At 42.2% G+C, this 14512-nt stretch overlaps 1 protein-coding gene and 1 long non-coding RNA gene across 4 annotated transcripts in view; one reads left to right on the top strand and one right to left on the bottom strand.

Moving 5' to 3' along the window:
* Positions 1-14512, bottom strand: part of LOC135322388 (uncharacterized) — a 37570-nt gene that overhangs the window by 7419 nt on the left and 15639 nt on the right. The window lies entirely within an intron of this gene.
* The window catches only part of ZNF641 (zinc finger protein 641), a 104982-nt gene that overhangs the window by 86761 nt on the left and 3709 nt on the right, over positions 1-14512 (top strand). Inside the window, exons 1-5 of one of the 3 annotated variants that reach the window (XM_031462674.2) lie at positions 7390-7557; positions 10667-10875; positions 11498-11589; positions 12778-12907; positions 13576-13689. In XM_031462674.2, the coding sequence (XP_031318534.1) occupies positions 7550-7557; positions 10667-10875; positions 11498-11589; positions 12778-12907; positions 13576-13689 (553 nt within the window). In that variant the 5' untranslated portion in view covers positions 7390-7549. Of the gene's footprint in view, positions 1-7389; positions 7558-7865; positions 7984-10666; positions 10876-11497; positions 11590-12777; positions 12908-13575; positions 13690-14512 lie in introns of those variants that run through there. The other 2 variants (XM_031462675.2, XM_064490922.1) reach the window with 2 other exon arrangements.

Here is a 14512-nt window from a genome sequence, read left to right as displayed (position 1 = left end):
GTGTCTGATAAGGGGTAATATCCAAAACATATAAAGAGCTCATAAAACTCAGTATCAAAAAAAACAACCTGATTCGAAATGGGCACACTGCCTGAATAGACATTTTCCAAAGAAGACAGACAGATGGCCAATAGGCACATGAAAAGATGCTCAACATCACTAATCATCAGGGAATTGCAAATCAAAACCACAATAAGTTATCACCTCACACCCGTCAGAATGGCTATCATCAAAAAGACAACAAATAAATGTTGGTGAGGATGTGGAGAAAAGGAAACCCTGTACACTGTTGGTAAGAAAGTAAATTGATCCATATGATCCAGCAATTCCACTCCTAGGTATATATCCAAAGAAAATTAAAAAAACACTGATTTGAAAAGATAAATTGTACCCTAATGTTCATGGCAGCGTTATTCACAATAGCCAAGATACGGAAGCAACTTAAGTGTCCATCAACTGATGAATGGATAAAGAAGCTGTGGCATTTTACTCAACCATAAAAAAGAATGAAAATTTTCCATTTGTAACAACATAGATGGACCCAGAGGGTATTATGCTTGGTGACAAAAGTCAGACAGAGAAAGACAAATACTGTATGTTTTCACTTATAAGTGGAATCTTGAAAATAAAACGAATGAATATAACAAAACAGAAGCAGCATCAGAGATACAGTGAACAAACTAGTGGTTACCAGTGGGGAGAGAGGTGAGAGGAGGGGCAAGATAGGGGAAGGGGATTAAGACATACAAACTAGTAGGTATAAAATAAATAAGCAATGTGGATATATTATTCAGCACAGGGAATATAGCCAATATGTTATAATAACTTTAAATGGGGTATAAGCTATAAAAATATTGAATCACTGTGTTGTACACTTGAAACTAATGTTGTAAATCAACTATACTTCAATTTAAAAAATAACTAAATTAAGAAACTATACTATGTCAATGAGAAGTCTGCTTAGAGTAAGTCTCTGTACTATTAAAAAGGGCAATTTGAGGTTACACCACTTTGAAGCTGTCCCAGGGTAACATGATATTTCATAAGTGCTGTCTTGACCTAGTCTTGCTGTCATGACTAAAATTTTCTCTTCCCCTTAACTTGCAATTTGTCAAACCCCCATCCCAACTACTTCCCTTATCAGGCTCTTAACACTGCTGAGTTACAATACATACATACCCAACTGCCAGAGGCCCCTAGATAACCACACCCAGGGACAGATCCTTCTTTCTTAGGCCTGAAGAATGATTCAAAATACCCAATCCCAAAGCAGCCTATGAAATCTAGCTAACTCAATACTGTTTGCCATATATAAGCATTTCCTGCAGTTCCAGCTTACTGTTATCTATCCTCAGGTGCAAACCCCTTTGTGACCCTGTGTGACAGCCTTCTCTGGTTTGAAACAAAGAGTTCTGCCTTCCCTCTGTCTCTAAGTTGTGTCCCACCATCAAAAAAAAAAAAAAAAAAAAACAAAAAAAAAACTTTAAATCTTATAAAACATCTAGTCTTACCCTGATTGCAACACCAGCTGTCACCAACTGCCAGCTGCCAGCACTTGAGCCACTATTTGCACTGACTACAGATTACTTCTGCCAAGTAATGCCAATTGCCAACATCTTGCCTTTCAATAGTGCTTTATAAGTTTTACACCATATGCCTATATTTTTACTTAATTTAGTCCTCACAACAGCTTTTAAGGAAAAGAATTATACCAACTCGATAGATGATGTTAAGGCTCTGATCTGTCACCAGGAAGCACAGCCAGAAATAAAGACAAATCTTTTGGTTCTTAGTTTAGTGCTATTTCTAGCACAACTTTGTGGCCACTCTACAATTTAGCACTGTCTTTTAAATTAAAATTTTCCTACTTAAAGAGTACACAAGAAACTGTTACCTCCTTTTGAGGCCAGTCCTTCCCACACCTTCAATATCAAGGACAATAGGATTTAAGGGAAAGTCACAGAATTCCTTAAGCCTTGACACCATCACCACCATTGCCATGTAAAGATAGCCCTTCTAGTCTTAACTCTGTCCACAATAGAATTGAAAAAGTGTCTAAGAGCTCAGCACATCTCTAGTGAGATCCTCATTCTACCACACACACTTCATCTACTCATGCTAACCAACCTTTACACCTCATCTCACCACTGACAAGCTGACTAGACCAGTCCCAAGAAGGGGGCTATAATTAGAACTGATTATTCACCTCCCCCTGAGAGTACTAATCCCATCACGTCCTATGTCTCTGTTTACAACACTCACCACAAGAATCCTTGGCCTCCAGATCATCCCTCATCATAGATATTCTTACCCTATCACAGTTTTCTACACTGCCTAATTTGAATCAGACTCTGAAAACCACCCCTAGAATTCAGGATCTGTCATCAACAAATTCCTTCACTATAGATTGAATGCTTGTGCCCTCCCAAAATTCATATGTTGAAACCTAATCCCAATGTGATGGTATTTGGAGGTGGCCTTCAGGGCAGTGATTAGGTCATGAGGGAAGAGCCCTCATAAATAGGATTAATGCCCTTATAAAGCCCCCTCACCCCTCCGGTCATGTGAAGACAAGAAAGAAGACACCAGAAAGCAGTTTCCCACCAGACACTGAATCTATCAGTGCCTTGATCTTAGACTTCTCAACCTCTAGAACTGTGAAAAATAAATGTTTGTTCTTTATAAGCCACCCAGTCAATGGCATTTTGTTACAACAGCCCGAACAGACTAAGACACCTCTATATCCTTCAAACTCTTTGCTAGATGTTTCTTTAACCTCCTTTTTCTAATTGAAACCTGGCTACTCCTTGAGGAAAAAGGATGCTTCCCTTGCAAGTCCTCTCAATAGGTAGCTGTTTTTTCTCCTACAACTTATATAGCAATGCTTTTCAGATGGTTAATTGCACCCCATGAGTGGTTTATGAAATCAGTTTCGTGGGTAGCAAATAGAAAACTTTTAAAATAAAGTAATGGAATATTAAACATATCATTCCATGAAAGTTTTATTTCAGTTATATAAACGATGGCTTTCAAATATGTGTATTTTTTCAAATTTTTTTGTATACAATATATACAATTTGAAAGCCACCGTTTACGCCCTCTAGGGTTAGAAGTGGAGTAAATATTCTCTTTGCTCTTCATTGCTGCCTCAAGTACCACTTTCCTCCTTCCTCCCTAAATAAAATGTCCTGCTCCTTTGAAGCACATGCCATCAAGCCATTCCACACACTACCTTTCCTTGTGATTATCACCGACCACAGTCCTTATCATTCTTTCATTAAGGACTCCATCAACTGGCTTGCTATCTCACTCCCTGTAACCCCATCATCATTCCTAAGGACTTCGCTATCCACGTGGACAATCCATCTTACGCTGTGGGTTAGATTGCACAAGTATGATCATTAAACTACTGAAATATTTTCATAGCCACTGGTGCCCTCAGAACTCTGCACAGCGCTATAGGCTAAATTCATCTTGATGGACCCATGCCCATGCTAGTACTGGTAGTTAAATATTTCTATTACTATCCCTGCTAATACCCAGCCTCTCAGCTCCTTGACTTTCTCTTACCTTGAATGATATTGTCCACAACATCAGCTACTCACTCTCACAGTCATACCTTATATCTAGTTATTACCAACAACTGCAAGCCCCACGCTAATCTCCAGTTAAAGCATCTCACTCTGCTATCCACACCTTCAGCTAACTCCAATCCAACCAAATTTGTCTATCGCAGTGAAACTCAGGAATAAAATTTATCTTTCATCCCATATTTGCTCTGTCCATCACCCCACTAAAGTCCTTTTTTCACCCAGTATCCAGCTTTAATTTCGAGGTCTTATCACTGATTGACTTCTCACTATGTATTAAGCTATTTATTTTGACAACTGAAAAAAATGCACAATGTGAGAGTTGTAAGTTAATTTTTATTTGGGGCAAAATGAGGACTATAGCCCAGGAGACAGCCCCTCAGAGAGCTCTGAGGAACTGCTCTGAAGAGGTAGAGGGGAGGTCAGCATATATGTGATTTTGGTGAAGGGGAATATATGCAATCAAGCACACATTTTGGCAGAAGTTTGCTGCTAGTCACAAAAAGGCTGCTGCTAGTCACAAGGAGCAGGTGTCTCCTTTAACGATTTTAGTGCTTTTCTAGATATGAAAAGATGCGAGAAATTAGGCTCATAAAATCTTCTCCTGAAAATACCTAACTATCTGAAGGCCTGTTCTGCCAGTTTTTTCCAGAGCAGAGTATTCCTGACCTCTGCCCTGAACTCCTTTCCGGGTGTGTTGAAAGTCAGCGACTGCAGTGGCTCGTGACCTAATCCTTATAGTGTCAGGTGGCGAGGGATAATTTTTAGCTGGCAATTTACATCACCTCATTTATTCTTCACAACAACACTACAAAATAGGTATAATGACATTCATCTTATTGATTAGGAAACAGGTATATATACATAAATCTGCCCAGGATTATAGAAATAAAAAGAAAGAAATTTTAAATGTCTGAACCACTATTTCCTTAGATGTAAACCAGGGATAAAGATGATTTATCTATCTCCCTGAGTTGTGAAGATCACATGTACACAAAAGCACTTTGCCAACTGTAAAGTGCTCTACAAGTACCAGTTACAATTATTAACTACTGACTAGGGGACCCTTACCTTTTCTCTCCACAGGAGTCCTAACCTGACAGTTCCCTCAACCTTCCTCTTTTCTATATAGTCATGGACACAGAGGAAGCAAACAACTCCACTGCGCTGCTGGTAGAAAATTCATCTCTGACATCAAGCTTCAAAATTTTGAATAGAAGAACAGCAGTGTCATAAATGGTGATTAGCTCCTAATTAGCAATTGAAAATATGGTTTATTATAGCTGAACTGGCTTTTTATAAGCCAAGCTGACAATTCATTACAATCAACTGACTAATAAAGAAACTTTTATAAAATAATCCGAAACTGGTAAACACCTGCATTATACTTTCTTATTCAAACCATGGCAGAACAAGAGTTCAGAAATGAAGGAGCCAAGGCTGAGAGGCAACAGATTGAGTCTCTTAAGGACTTTTGAAGTCCTACAGAGAACTTGGAACCTTAAATGTCTGGGACCTCTCCCTGAGTCCCAGGAAGAACACTGCTGTGTCCTAAGGAGCTCTGTACTCCACACACTAGAATCTGGCTTTGGACTCAACACATCCCACTCTGTTGTTCTGAACTCTATCAACGGGGCAGCCCTGGATGGCCAAGTCTCCTTAGAATGATATAATTAGACCCATCAGGTATATCACTTCTTTATAACACTAAGTACAGTGACTCTCTATTACTTGACATGGTAAATTAAAAATCCTTGACCCACTATTCTAATCTTTCTATCAATTTCCCCATTTCATTTCTTCTCTACTCTAGATAAGCACCTCCACATCTGTGTGTTCTTCATCCCAAAGCATATGTTACTGTCTTCTGATTCTATCCAAGATGCTCTTCCTTCATTTCGCTTTCAAAGATGATCTTGAAACTCTTCCACCAGAAAGTCTTAAAAAGATGGAATCATCTACCTGCTACTCACTGCATATTTAGTTACTCCACCTTGTAACATTACGTAGGAGTTTGGAATTATCCATATATTACTGTAAAAGGTAAAGTACCACTCTGGTGACAGGTGCACCAGATTATAAGTCTAAGGCCAGAGCCCAATACCTAATTTTGCCTTTTGGCTCACTGAATGCCTCTAAACCTATGCTGAGATCATATCTACACCTCACAGTTTGTTCACTGATAGCTAAAGAGATGGCACATTATAGCTAATAAGCTAAATATAAAGGTATTCTACATTTTCCTCTGTGATGTTTAAGACAAAGTTCTGGCATAAAGTAGATGTTTATTAAATATTAATGACCCACTATTGTGCCGTCAGGCCAAAGACTACTATTTTACCTCCTTTTTCTTTTCTTTTTTGATATAATCTGCCAGCTTTCCCCAAATATCTCTTTCAAGTAAAATCAGGTTTATGTGCTTGGTTTACTTGAATTTAGTTTAATGATATGTGTGACAGAGGCAATGCTAATTGTTCATTAAACCCCATTTCCTTTTCTACTAGAGTGCACACACTTTCCTTTCCAGCCACCTCTGCAGTTGGGTGGGGCCATATGACCATGCACCTGAATTCTGGCTAAGGAAATGGGGTGAAAATAATGTACACACTTCCAGGGCTGGCCCCTGGTATCTCCAACAAGTCAGCCGCAAATTTCCTCCCTTCTCTGAGGCCCACAGATTGCATGACTCCAAAGTAACAGGAGATGGTGGAGCCACAAAGAAGAAGCCTGGTCCTTCTATGATGTCAAGGAGCAGACACCTACTCACTGGCCCCAATCAACCTGCTACACACTGTCACTTATATGAAACATAAGCCTTTCTTAAGTTAAACCACTGAGATACTGGTATTTTTAGCCTATCCAGATGAACACACCTTTATATTTCTCACCTATGGTAACATCAGTGAAAAGAACCCCGGAATTTAGTTCCAGGACCTGAGATACAAATCCTGGCTCTCACTTCCTCTACATACCCCATGATCTGATCCAGAATATGGTCTATGCCCTGTCCCAACTGCATGCCTAGCACGTTCTTCTCTTTCTCATTAATTGAGTCCTCTCCATTCTTCTCTACTTCAAGATTTCTGTGAGGCCTTCTCTGACCTCCCTCCCATGCATGGTTCACTTCTTTGCTCCCAGTACAGAGTATATTCCTCCATTTTAGCATCTGTTACATTTTATTGCAAATATGTGTTGAGATGTGTTTCTACAGACTGAGTCCTTGAATCCACAAACAATTCCTTTGGGATCTCTGACTTTCAGGATTTAGTTACATCGTGTGGCACATAGCAAAAAATAAATATATATTAAAGGAGTGTTTTCACCTATGACATTAAGTGAGTCACTTATTTCTTAAGTCTATAAAATAAAATTTTACAGAATTGTTGTGATGACAAAATAACAAGTGTGATTTGTAGATTATAAACAGATTCTAATGGTAATGTGTTTATTCTGTTTTGTAGGCCCTTTCTAATCTTTCCAGTCGAATCCAACTTAATGCTCTGAGGTAGTTCTGTCCAGTAGAAATATAATGCAAGCCACATACATTATTTAAACACTTCAGTAGCCATATTAAAAAGTTAAAAGAAGTAGGAGAAATAAATTTTAATAATACATTTGGCCCAGTATATCTAAAATAATTGTTTATTAGCTATTTTACATCTTGCTAATTAAGTCCTCTAAATCTGGTGTGTATGTTACAACACCCCTCCATTTGGACTGTGACTGGTGGCTCACGCAAATTGGACAATGCAGCCTCAAGGCCTAATTCAGTCTTGGTGAAGTCAACCTGACTACCCCTCATTTAGAATTAGTGACTCCTCCTCAGCACTCTCTCCAGACCCTTATCAACACCCTCGCTATCTTGAAACCTAGAAGGTGAACTCCTTGAGGAATTCCAGACCTTTGTCTCAAGAAATCGCTCTCACAACGACTGTCGGGATGTAACGAGCGGTTATTAAATGTCCAGGTAACTAACGAACCGGGTGCAAAGGGCCCCACGGGAGGCCGAGGGGCCTGGACAGGAAAATGGTCAATCAGGGAGAGGGCGCGGGCAGGCGGCCGCGGCAATCCTGACGGCTGGGCCCGCGGCGTTCCGCGGCGGCGGGCGCCGAGGTGCGGGGCTGGGCTGGCCCGGGCTCCGGAGCCGCGGCCCCCCCGTCCCCGCCCCCTCCCCCACTTCGCGGCCGCGGCTGCGGCCGCCGCCGCCGCCGCCGAGCCCCGGAAGCGGGCGGGGATTTCCTGTGCCCGCCCCGCCCGCGCCCGCGCCCGCCGGCCGCCGTCTCCGCCTGTCGCTAGCTCCGCGGCCGCCCGGCTCCGACGAAGCGAAGGGCGGAGGGGAGGGGCAGGCAGCGCCCGGGAGGGAGGCACCCGGACGCAGGCCAAGCCGACCCGGGTGAGTGGGGCCGGGCCGGAGGGAGTCATGGCTCGAGGGAGGGACGCCCGGCTTCCCGGGGCGGCGAGTGGGGTTGGTCACCCGGGGGGGCAGGGGGGAGGGTCGACGCGGCCTCCTGGTCGCTGCCTTTCCTGGGGTCGGCCCCACTGACATTCTGTGCCCGCCCCTCGCCTGTCTTCCCCGTCCCCAGCGTCGCTCTCAGGCCCCGCGGGTTCCCGCCGCTGTCACTGCGCGCAGGTTACCCTGTGGCTCCTTTTTCTTCATTTGCTCCTGCCCCAGTTCACGGGAAACCTGTTTTCTGACCTCACTTCCCCGCTCCAGCTCTGCCTCTCTCAGGTTCTCTGAAATCTGAGCCTCTCCAGGGGCACAGTGACTAGGAGGGAAGAAGCAACCTTACTCTAGAACGGGCGCCCGTCCCGCCCAAGCCCCGCCCGGGGCAGGGGCTAGGCTTCTCTGACAGCGCGACTGTCCCTGTGCCCTTGGGCTTCTCATTTCAACAGCATAGCCCTTTCTCTGTCCAACAGCACTCCTGCAGAAGTTGGTTTCTTCTGCCATGCCCCCCTGAAGAAAAGGGGAAAATGAGAGCCCTAAAACCCTAACTCCTGTAGGCCTGGGATCATCCTGGAACCGGGAGAAACCAGGTTAGAGCTGACACCTTAACTGCCCAGGTGTTGGTTCTGAGAGAGCCAACATCTTAGCAGATACAGTCAGAGGACAACTACCTGCCGCTTCTTGTGCTGAGATTTCTGCTAGCACTTCCACAGGTTTTCTGTCAGTACTATGGACAGGCTCACATCTGGCCTGGGATAGAGGCTTCCTATCAAGGGATTCTGCTGCTAGGGAGATAAAGAAATGGGTTTGAGACAGGTGTCCAGATATTTAACTAGAGATAAAGCCCAGAGGGAGGACTTTTGAAGGGAGCTAGAGAATAAGGAAGACTACTGGTGAAGGGGGGAATCCATGCTTTACATTTTAAAAATGAAGTGAATACAGGGGCTGGAATTCAGAATAGAGAGCTAAAATGGAACTTCCCCTTTATTGCTTTATTGGGAATTTTCCTTTCTCACGAGAAATCTCTGAAAAGGAAACCTCCTAAGCTGGGAATCAGTCCAGAATGCTCCCATGAGGCCCTGAGACATCTATGGACTTCCGAGATGAAAAGGGAATTTGTTCCCTTCCTGTGCATTGAGTTTAGGGTTTCTACCTAACTCTTTTGTCAAAGACAAATAGCCAAGAAAATAAACAACTTGACATCTGTCATTACCTATCCCGGGCTCCTGGGTTCTTGCAAATGTTATTGGATGGATGCAAGTGAGCCAAGATCATTACCAAGGTTCTGATCTATTGCTGGAAGCCTTTCACTGGCTCTGACTGCTTGCTACTGAATAAGAATCACAAATATATGAAGTTGCCAAGCAAACAGAGACTCTGCACACTTTCATCGACTGTTCCTCTGCTGTAAGGCAGGGAGACCCCTATCACAACACAGGTGAGACCTGTCCTGCTCCTAAGATGTCCAGACAAAAGAAGAGCCCTCAACCAGGTCCTGTGCACTGCAGGATTATTAAAAAATTTTTTCTTTATCTAATCTAGATTTCTTCTCTTGTTTTCAAGAGAAGAGATCTATATAGAAATACAAAACATCTCTCTTTTTATTCATAGTTTCATTCATCAGCCTTCTTCCCTAGGCAAGAGAAAACTATGTCCATTGTTTTGAACTTTTCCCTAATGGCCATAGTCCCCATCCCTTTCTTCACTTTTGTTTATTCTGATGGAATATACTCTGGCTTCATCATACCCTTCTTTAAAATTGAATACATTTTTCTAATGAGATCTGACTGGTGCTATCCTGTATCTGTGGTTTTTTCCTGTGTCTTAAATCACAGGGCTGTTAATTCACCTCAGGTCATGTTAGCAACAGCTGCTTCCCCTTTTACTACCTAGTCCAAACCCTTTCTGTTCTTTTTTTCTTTTCCTAATTAGACATCAGTTCCCCACTGACCAGCAGTTTCTCTTATCTGTTTGCACTGCTTTAGAATCTTACACCTACTTCCCAAGTTATTGATCTTTCTACCATATTTACTACCAGTTCTCATTTTCTACGAGAGTGACAGGTATGTCTTTTTGTCAAGGCTTGCCCTAAGTGAGGCACCATTTGGTTCAGCCTCATAAAAAATACACTTTGTGACTAGGACTTCTACCTATAGTAATCATTTCATTCTAAACTAATTGATGAGAATGGGATTTGTGGCAGAAAATCTTATGTGTGAGTACATCCATTTTTGTGGAGTGCAAGTCTGTGTGTATTCCTTCCTGCATATTTCCAGATTTCTAACTTTACTGTACTTTCAGTGATTGAAATTAATTCATAGCTTTTGGATTTCCAGGATTGTTCTTTCTTTTTTTAATGAAGTTCTTCCAGCCTTCAGGGATATTTTGCTTCTACCATGAGGTCCCCAAAATAACCATTAGTGACTTTGCTATGTAGCACGTCCTCATTTCTGGCTCAGGTTCAGCTGACTGGAACACCTCAAACTTTTAAAGTTCATCTTCCATCGAGCTCCTCTTAACTAGTTTCACCTTTTATCCATGGGCTGTTCTCCATAACTCTCTTAGGAATATCACCCCTTTCCACTTTCACAGAAACTGAATGAAACTAATAACTGATATGAATTTGTTCCAGGTCACAATTTAGGTTTACAGCAAAAATGCTTTCAGAACAGACAGCATCCCTGGGGACAGGATGGGAGTCAATGAATGTCCAGATGGATGGAGCAGAGCCCCAGGTGGAAAGGGGAATCCAGGAAGAAGGGCCATGGAGAACAGTACCAGGGCCGCTGGAGCACCTGTGCTGTGACCTTGAAGAGGAGCCACAGTCCCTTCAGGAGAAGGGTGAGAGCCCAGAAGGGGTATGTGTGGGAAGCACAGTGCAGAGAGTAGTCTTCGAATTGCTACTGAAAAAGCAGAGTCAAAAATCCTCAAATTGCGATGGACTGAACAGCAGTCAGTACCAGAACTAGGCCACAGAAATATAAGGAACTTCTAGGTCCTAGTCACAGAAATATAAGAAGCACCTGGATTCTGCAAACCATGTAACAGGGATCTCCTGTTTCTTGCATAATCACTCCCTCCACATGCTACGTGGTTAGTGGTAGTGAATATGTGAGACAAAGAAAATGACAGAAACACTGATTACTGTTGGAAAACACACCCCGTAAAATGCACTTTACAAGATGAAAATTACATTCAAATAATAGGAATTCAAACCACAGCTGGTCTAGCAGAGATAGGTGATATAAAGACTCTACTAAAAACCACTCAATACCCTTACAGGACATTTTGAGGGAAGGTATCTTCTACTACATTTATACATTTGAGTCTTATCAATGGATATAGATATAGATATAGATATAGATATAGATATAGATACAGATGCAGATATAGATAGGGCCCAGGCTCTAACTGGGAAAGGGTGGATGCTCCATCTCTAATGGGTCCTCTCTCCCCTCACCAGCTCAGTCAGCTCCCTGGGTTCCTGCCATTCCCCAGGAAGGGAGCACTGGAGATTGGGAGATGGCAGCTGCACTTCTTGCGGCAGGATCACAGGTAGGCTATGTTCTTCCCTTGGCCTCTCTAAGGGTCTCACCACTGCTGCCTTTCTGTAGCATTAGCATAATTCCATTGATTAGTCATTTCACATGACCACTAGTATGTTCATCTTATATGTGAACACATTTTATCCCTTTCCAAGGGGCTCATAATATCCTTTAAAAAATGAATGAGGGCATGACAAGAAGAAGGGAATTCCTAAAGGTTAGGCTGGGTTGTTCGTTTTTTTTTTTGTATTTTTTTTTTTTAATGGATGGCTGTGCTACCCACAGGGCGAGTTTAAGAACAACTCATTAATGTCCTTTAAGAAATAAATCCGGAAAGGTTGGGAAAAGAGGACCTGAAGAAAGCTTGGAAGAACATAAAGTTGTAGACAGGATTGGGTGGATGATGGAGCATTTATGGAAAAGAAGATAGAAAGATATAAAGAGGGGCAGAGCCAGAGAGAGAATACAGGTTTAGATTCAGAAGGCAGAGCCATGGGAAGATAATAATAATAGTAGTTGTATCCATATTCCCAGAGTGCTTACCATGCTTGCTGTTCACTGAGTGCTTTATGTAAAATTAACTCATTTAACCCTGAGAGAAACTCAATTATCCCCATTTTACAGATGAGAAAATTGGACAGGAAGAGATTAGGGCACTTGTGTAAGGTCATACTGCTAGTAAGAAGCAGGGCTAGGAGTCATTTGGGTCCAGAGTCTGGGCTCCTAACCACCAAACTATGCTGCCTCAAAAGATAAGGATATGACATATTAGGGGGAGGAGGCAAGAAAGAATGTTTTATCTACATTCATTTGTGCTGATAGGAAAGGAAAGGTCAGGTGGAGGAAGGAAGAGCTAGTACGTAATTTCTGCAATGAAAAGAGTAAGGAAGATGAGAAGAGACTGGGCAGACACCTATTACTAAACAGAGGTACTGATGAGTTTGTGGTGCCTCCAAATTATGGTCCTAACTTGGGAAACTCCTCTAGAAACATCATCCTCGATCATTCACTGACCACTATCTACCCCTTTCCTCATTTCCTCTTCACCAAAGCCATGTGCCCTGCCCAGGGACCTCTGGGCAGTTCTTCTAGATCCTCTTTTGCCTTCTCTCCTCTATTACTACTTCAGCAATTTATACTGAGATCACATTGTCCTTAAGGAACAGCTACTGACAGATGATGCTGCATTTTGTTTCAGGGCCTGGTAACCATCAAGGATGTGTCACTGTGCTTCTCTCAGGAGGAGTGGCGGAGCCTGGACCCTTCTCAGACAGACTTTTACGGAGAATATGTCATGCAGGAAAACTGTGGGATAGTGGTCTCTCTAAGTAAGCATGACCTTCCCCAGCCACTAAATGCTTGTACTCTGGGAGGATGGAGCTATGCTGCTGGGCAGTGTCTATTTAGTGTTCTTTTCTCGGCAGGGTATCTGTCTAGGCTTCCACGAGAGAAAGAGCACCAGGGCTAATCCAAAGAGAATGGAAGTGAGGTGTGAATCAAATAAATAAATTAAATAAATAAATAAATAAATAAATAAATAAATAAATAAATAAATAAATAAAATGATGCTGAATTGTAGGGAAGAGAACTTTAGGCTCTTCTTGGTTGGGAATTGGGAGGTTTTTTCAAAGCAGAGAGAAGGACATCTAAGAGACAGAACTGAGTCCTTGGAAACTCAGAAACTATGTAGGGGAAGATGGGAACGTTGCGGGTGAGACAGCCATAGTAGGGCTAATTAAGTGAAGTTATGACCAGAAAGGACAGTTGCATTGGAAGTATTTGAAATTTGAGCGGAAGAGAACACTCTTTGGGAAGAGAGTATGATTTTCTGTAAGAAAGAGGGATTTAACAGAAATGAGATGGGGGAACAGGGAAAGGCTTGTATCTGGCCTTCTTAATCTAGAGTTCTAAAGAATAATCTAGGAAACAAGCTTTTTCAGAAATGAGAATTATAGTTGAACTAATTGACATCTCTGTTTTCCTTTCCCATGGGCAGGATTTCCAATTCCCAAACTGGATATGCTTTCTCAACTAGAAGGAGGGGAGGAACAATGGGTCCCTGACCCCCAGGACTTAGAAGAGAGGGACATCCTGAGGGTCACATATACAGGTAATGACGTAGACTAGACTTTCAGCTATGGCCTTACCTACCCCCTTTTGGAGTTTCATCATTACATATTCCTCTAGTCCTTCCTCTGCCTCAGAGAGTTATAATGTTGACAGGTTTAGGGATCTTTTTCTTCAAAAGCAAGACAGTGTAACAGAATGGTTTAGAGGGCAGGCTCTGGAGCCAGACTTTGTGGATTTGAATCCAGGACTATACCTGTGGAAACTTGGAAACATAATTAACCTCTTTTTGGGTTCTTCATCTATAAATTATTGTGAGATTGAAATATGTTACCATAGTAAATCAGTACCAGGAACATAGTAAGCACTCAATAAATGTTAGTTGTTTTGTTGTTCAACCTAACACCCATGGTGGAAATGCCTTCCACAAAGTTTCTAGTATTGCTGACAGGTGGTCACCCAGCCAGTGATGATTGCAGCGCATTCTTTAACTCTCTCCATATATACTTAGGCAGGAAGATGGTAATTAACAATTTTTTTAAAGTGCTAAATAAATAATAGTAATAAGTAACAACAGCATAGACCATTTACTAAGTGCTTACTATATGCAGGTACAATGCTATCTGTCTTATAACGTCTATCTTATAATTATTCCCATTTTACAGAAGAAATGAAGGCCTACAGAAGTTAAGTGGGAAAGCTGAGACTCAAAATTGGGTATCTGCCTCCTAAGCCTAGGCTTTTAACCTCTATACCTCTTGCACTGTCTTGTACACATTAAAAATCTGTTCTCTCAGCCTTTACGGGGTGAGTGAGATTTAGGCCCTAACAGGCATCATACAACCTCACCTGTGAGTTGGGTCCTG

The sequence above is a fragment of the Camelus dromedarius genome, chromosome 11, assembly GCF_036321535.1.
Source record: "Camelus dromedarius isolate mCamDro1 chromosome 11, mCamDro1.pat, whole genome shotgun sequence".
In the NCBI taxonomy this organism is placed as follows: Eukaryota; Metazoa; Chordata; class Mammalia; order Artiodactyla; family Camelidae; genus Camelus; species Camelus dromedarius.
This window is presented reverse-complemented; position numbering and strand designations above follow the sequence as displayed.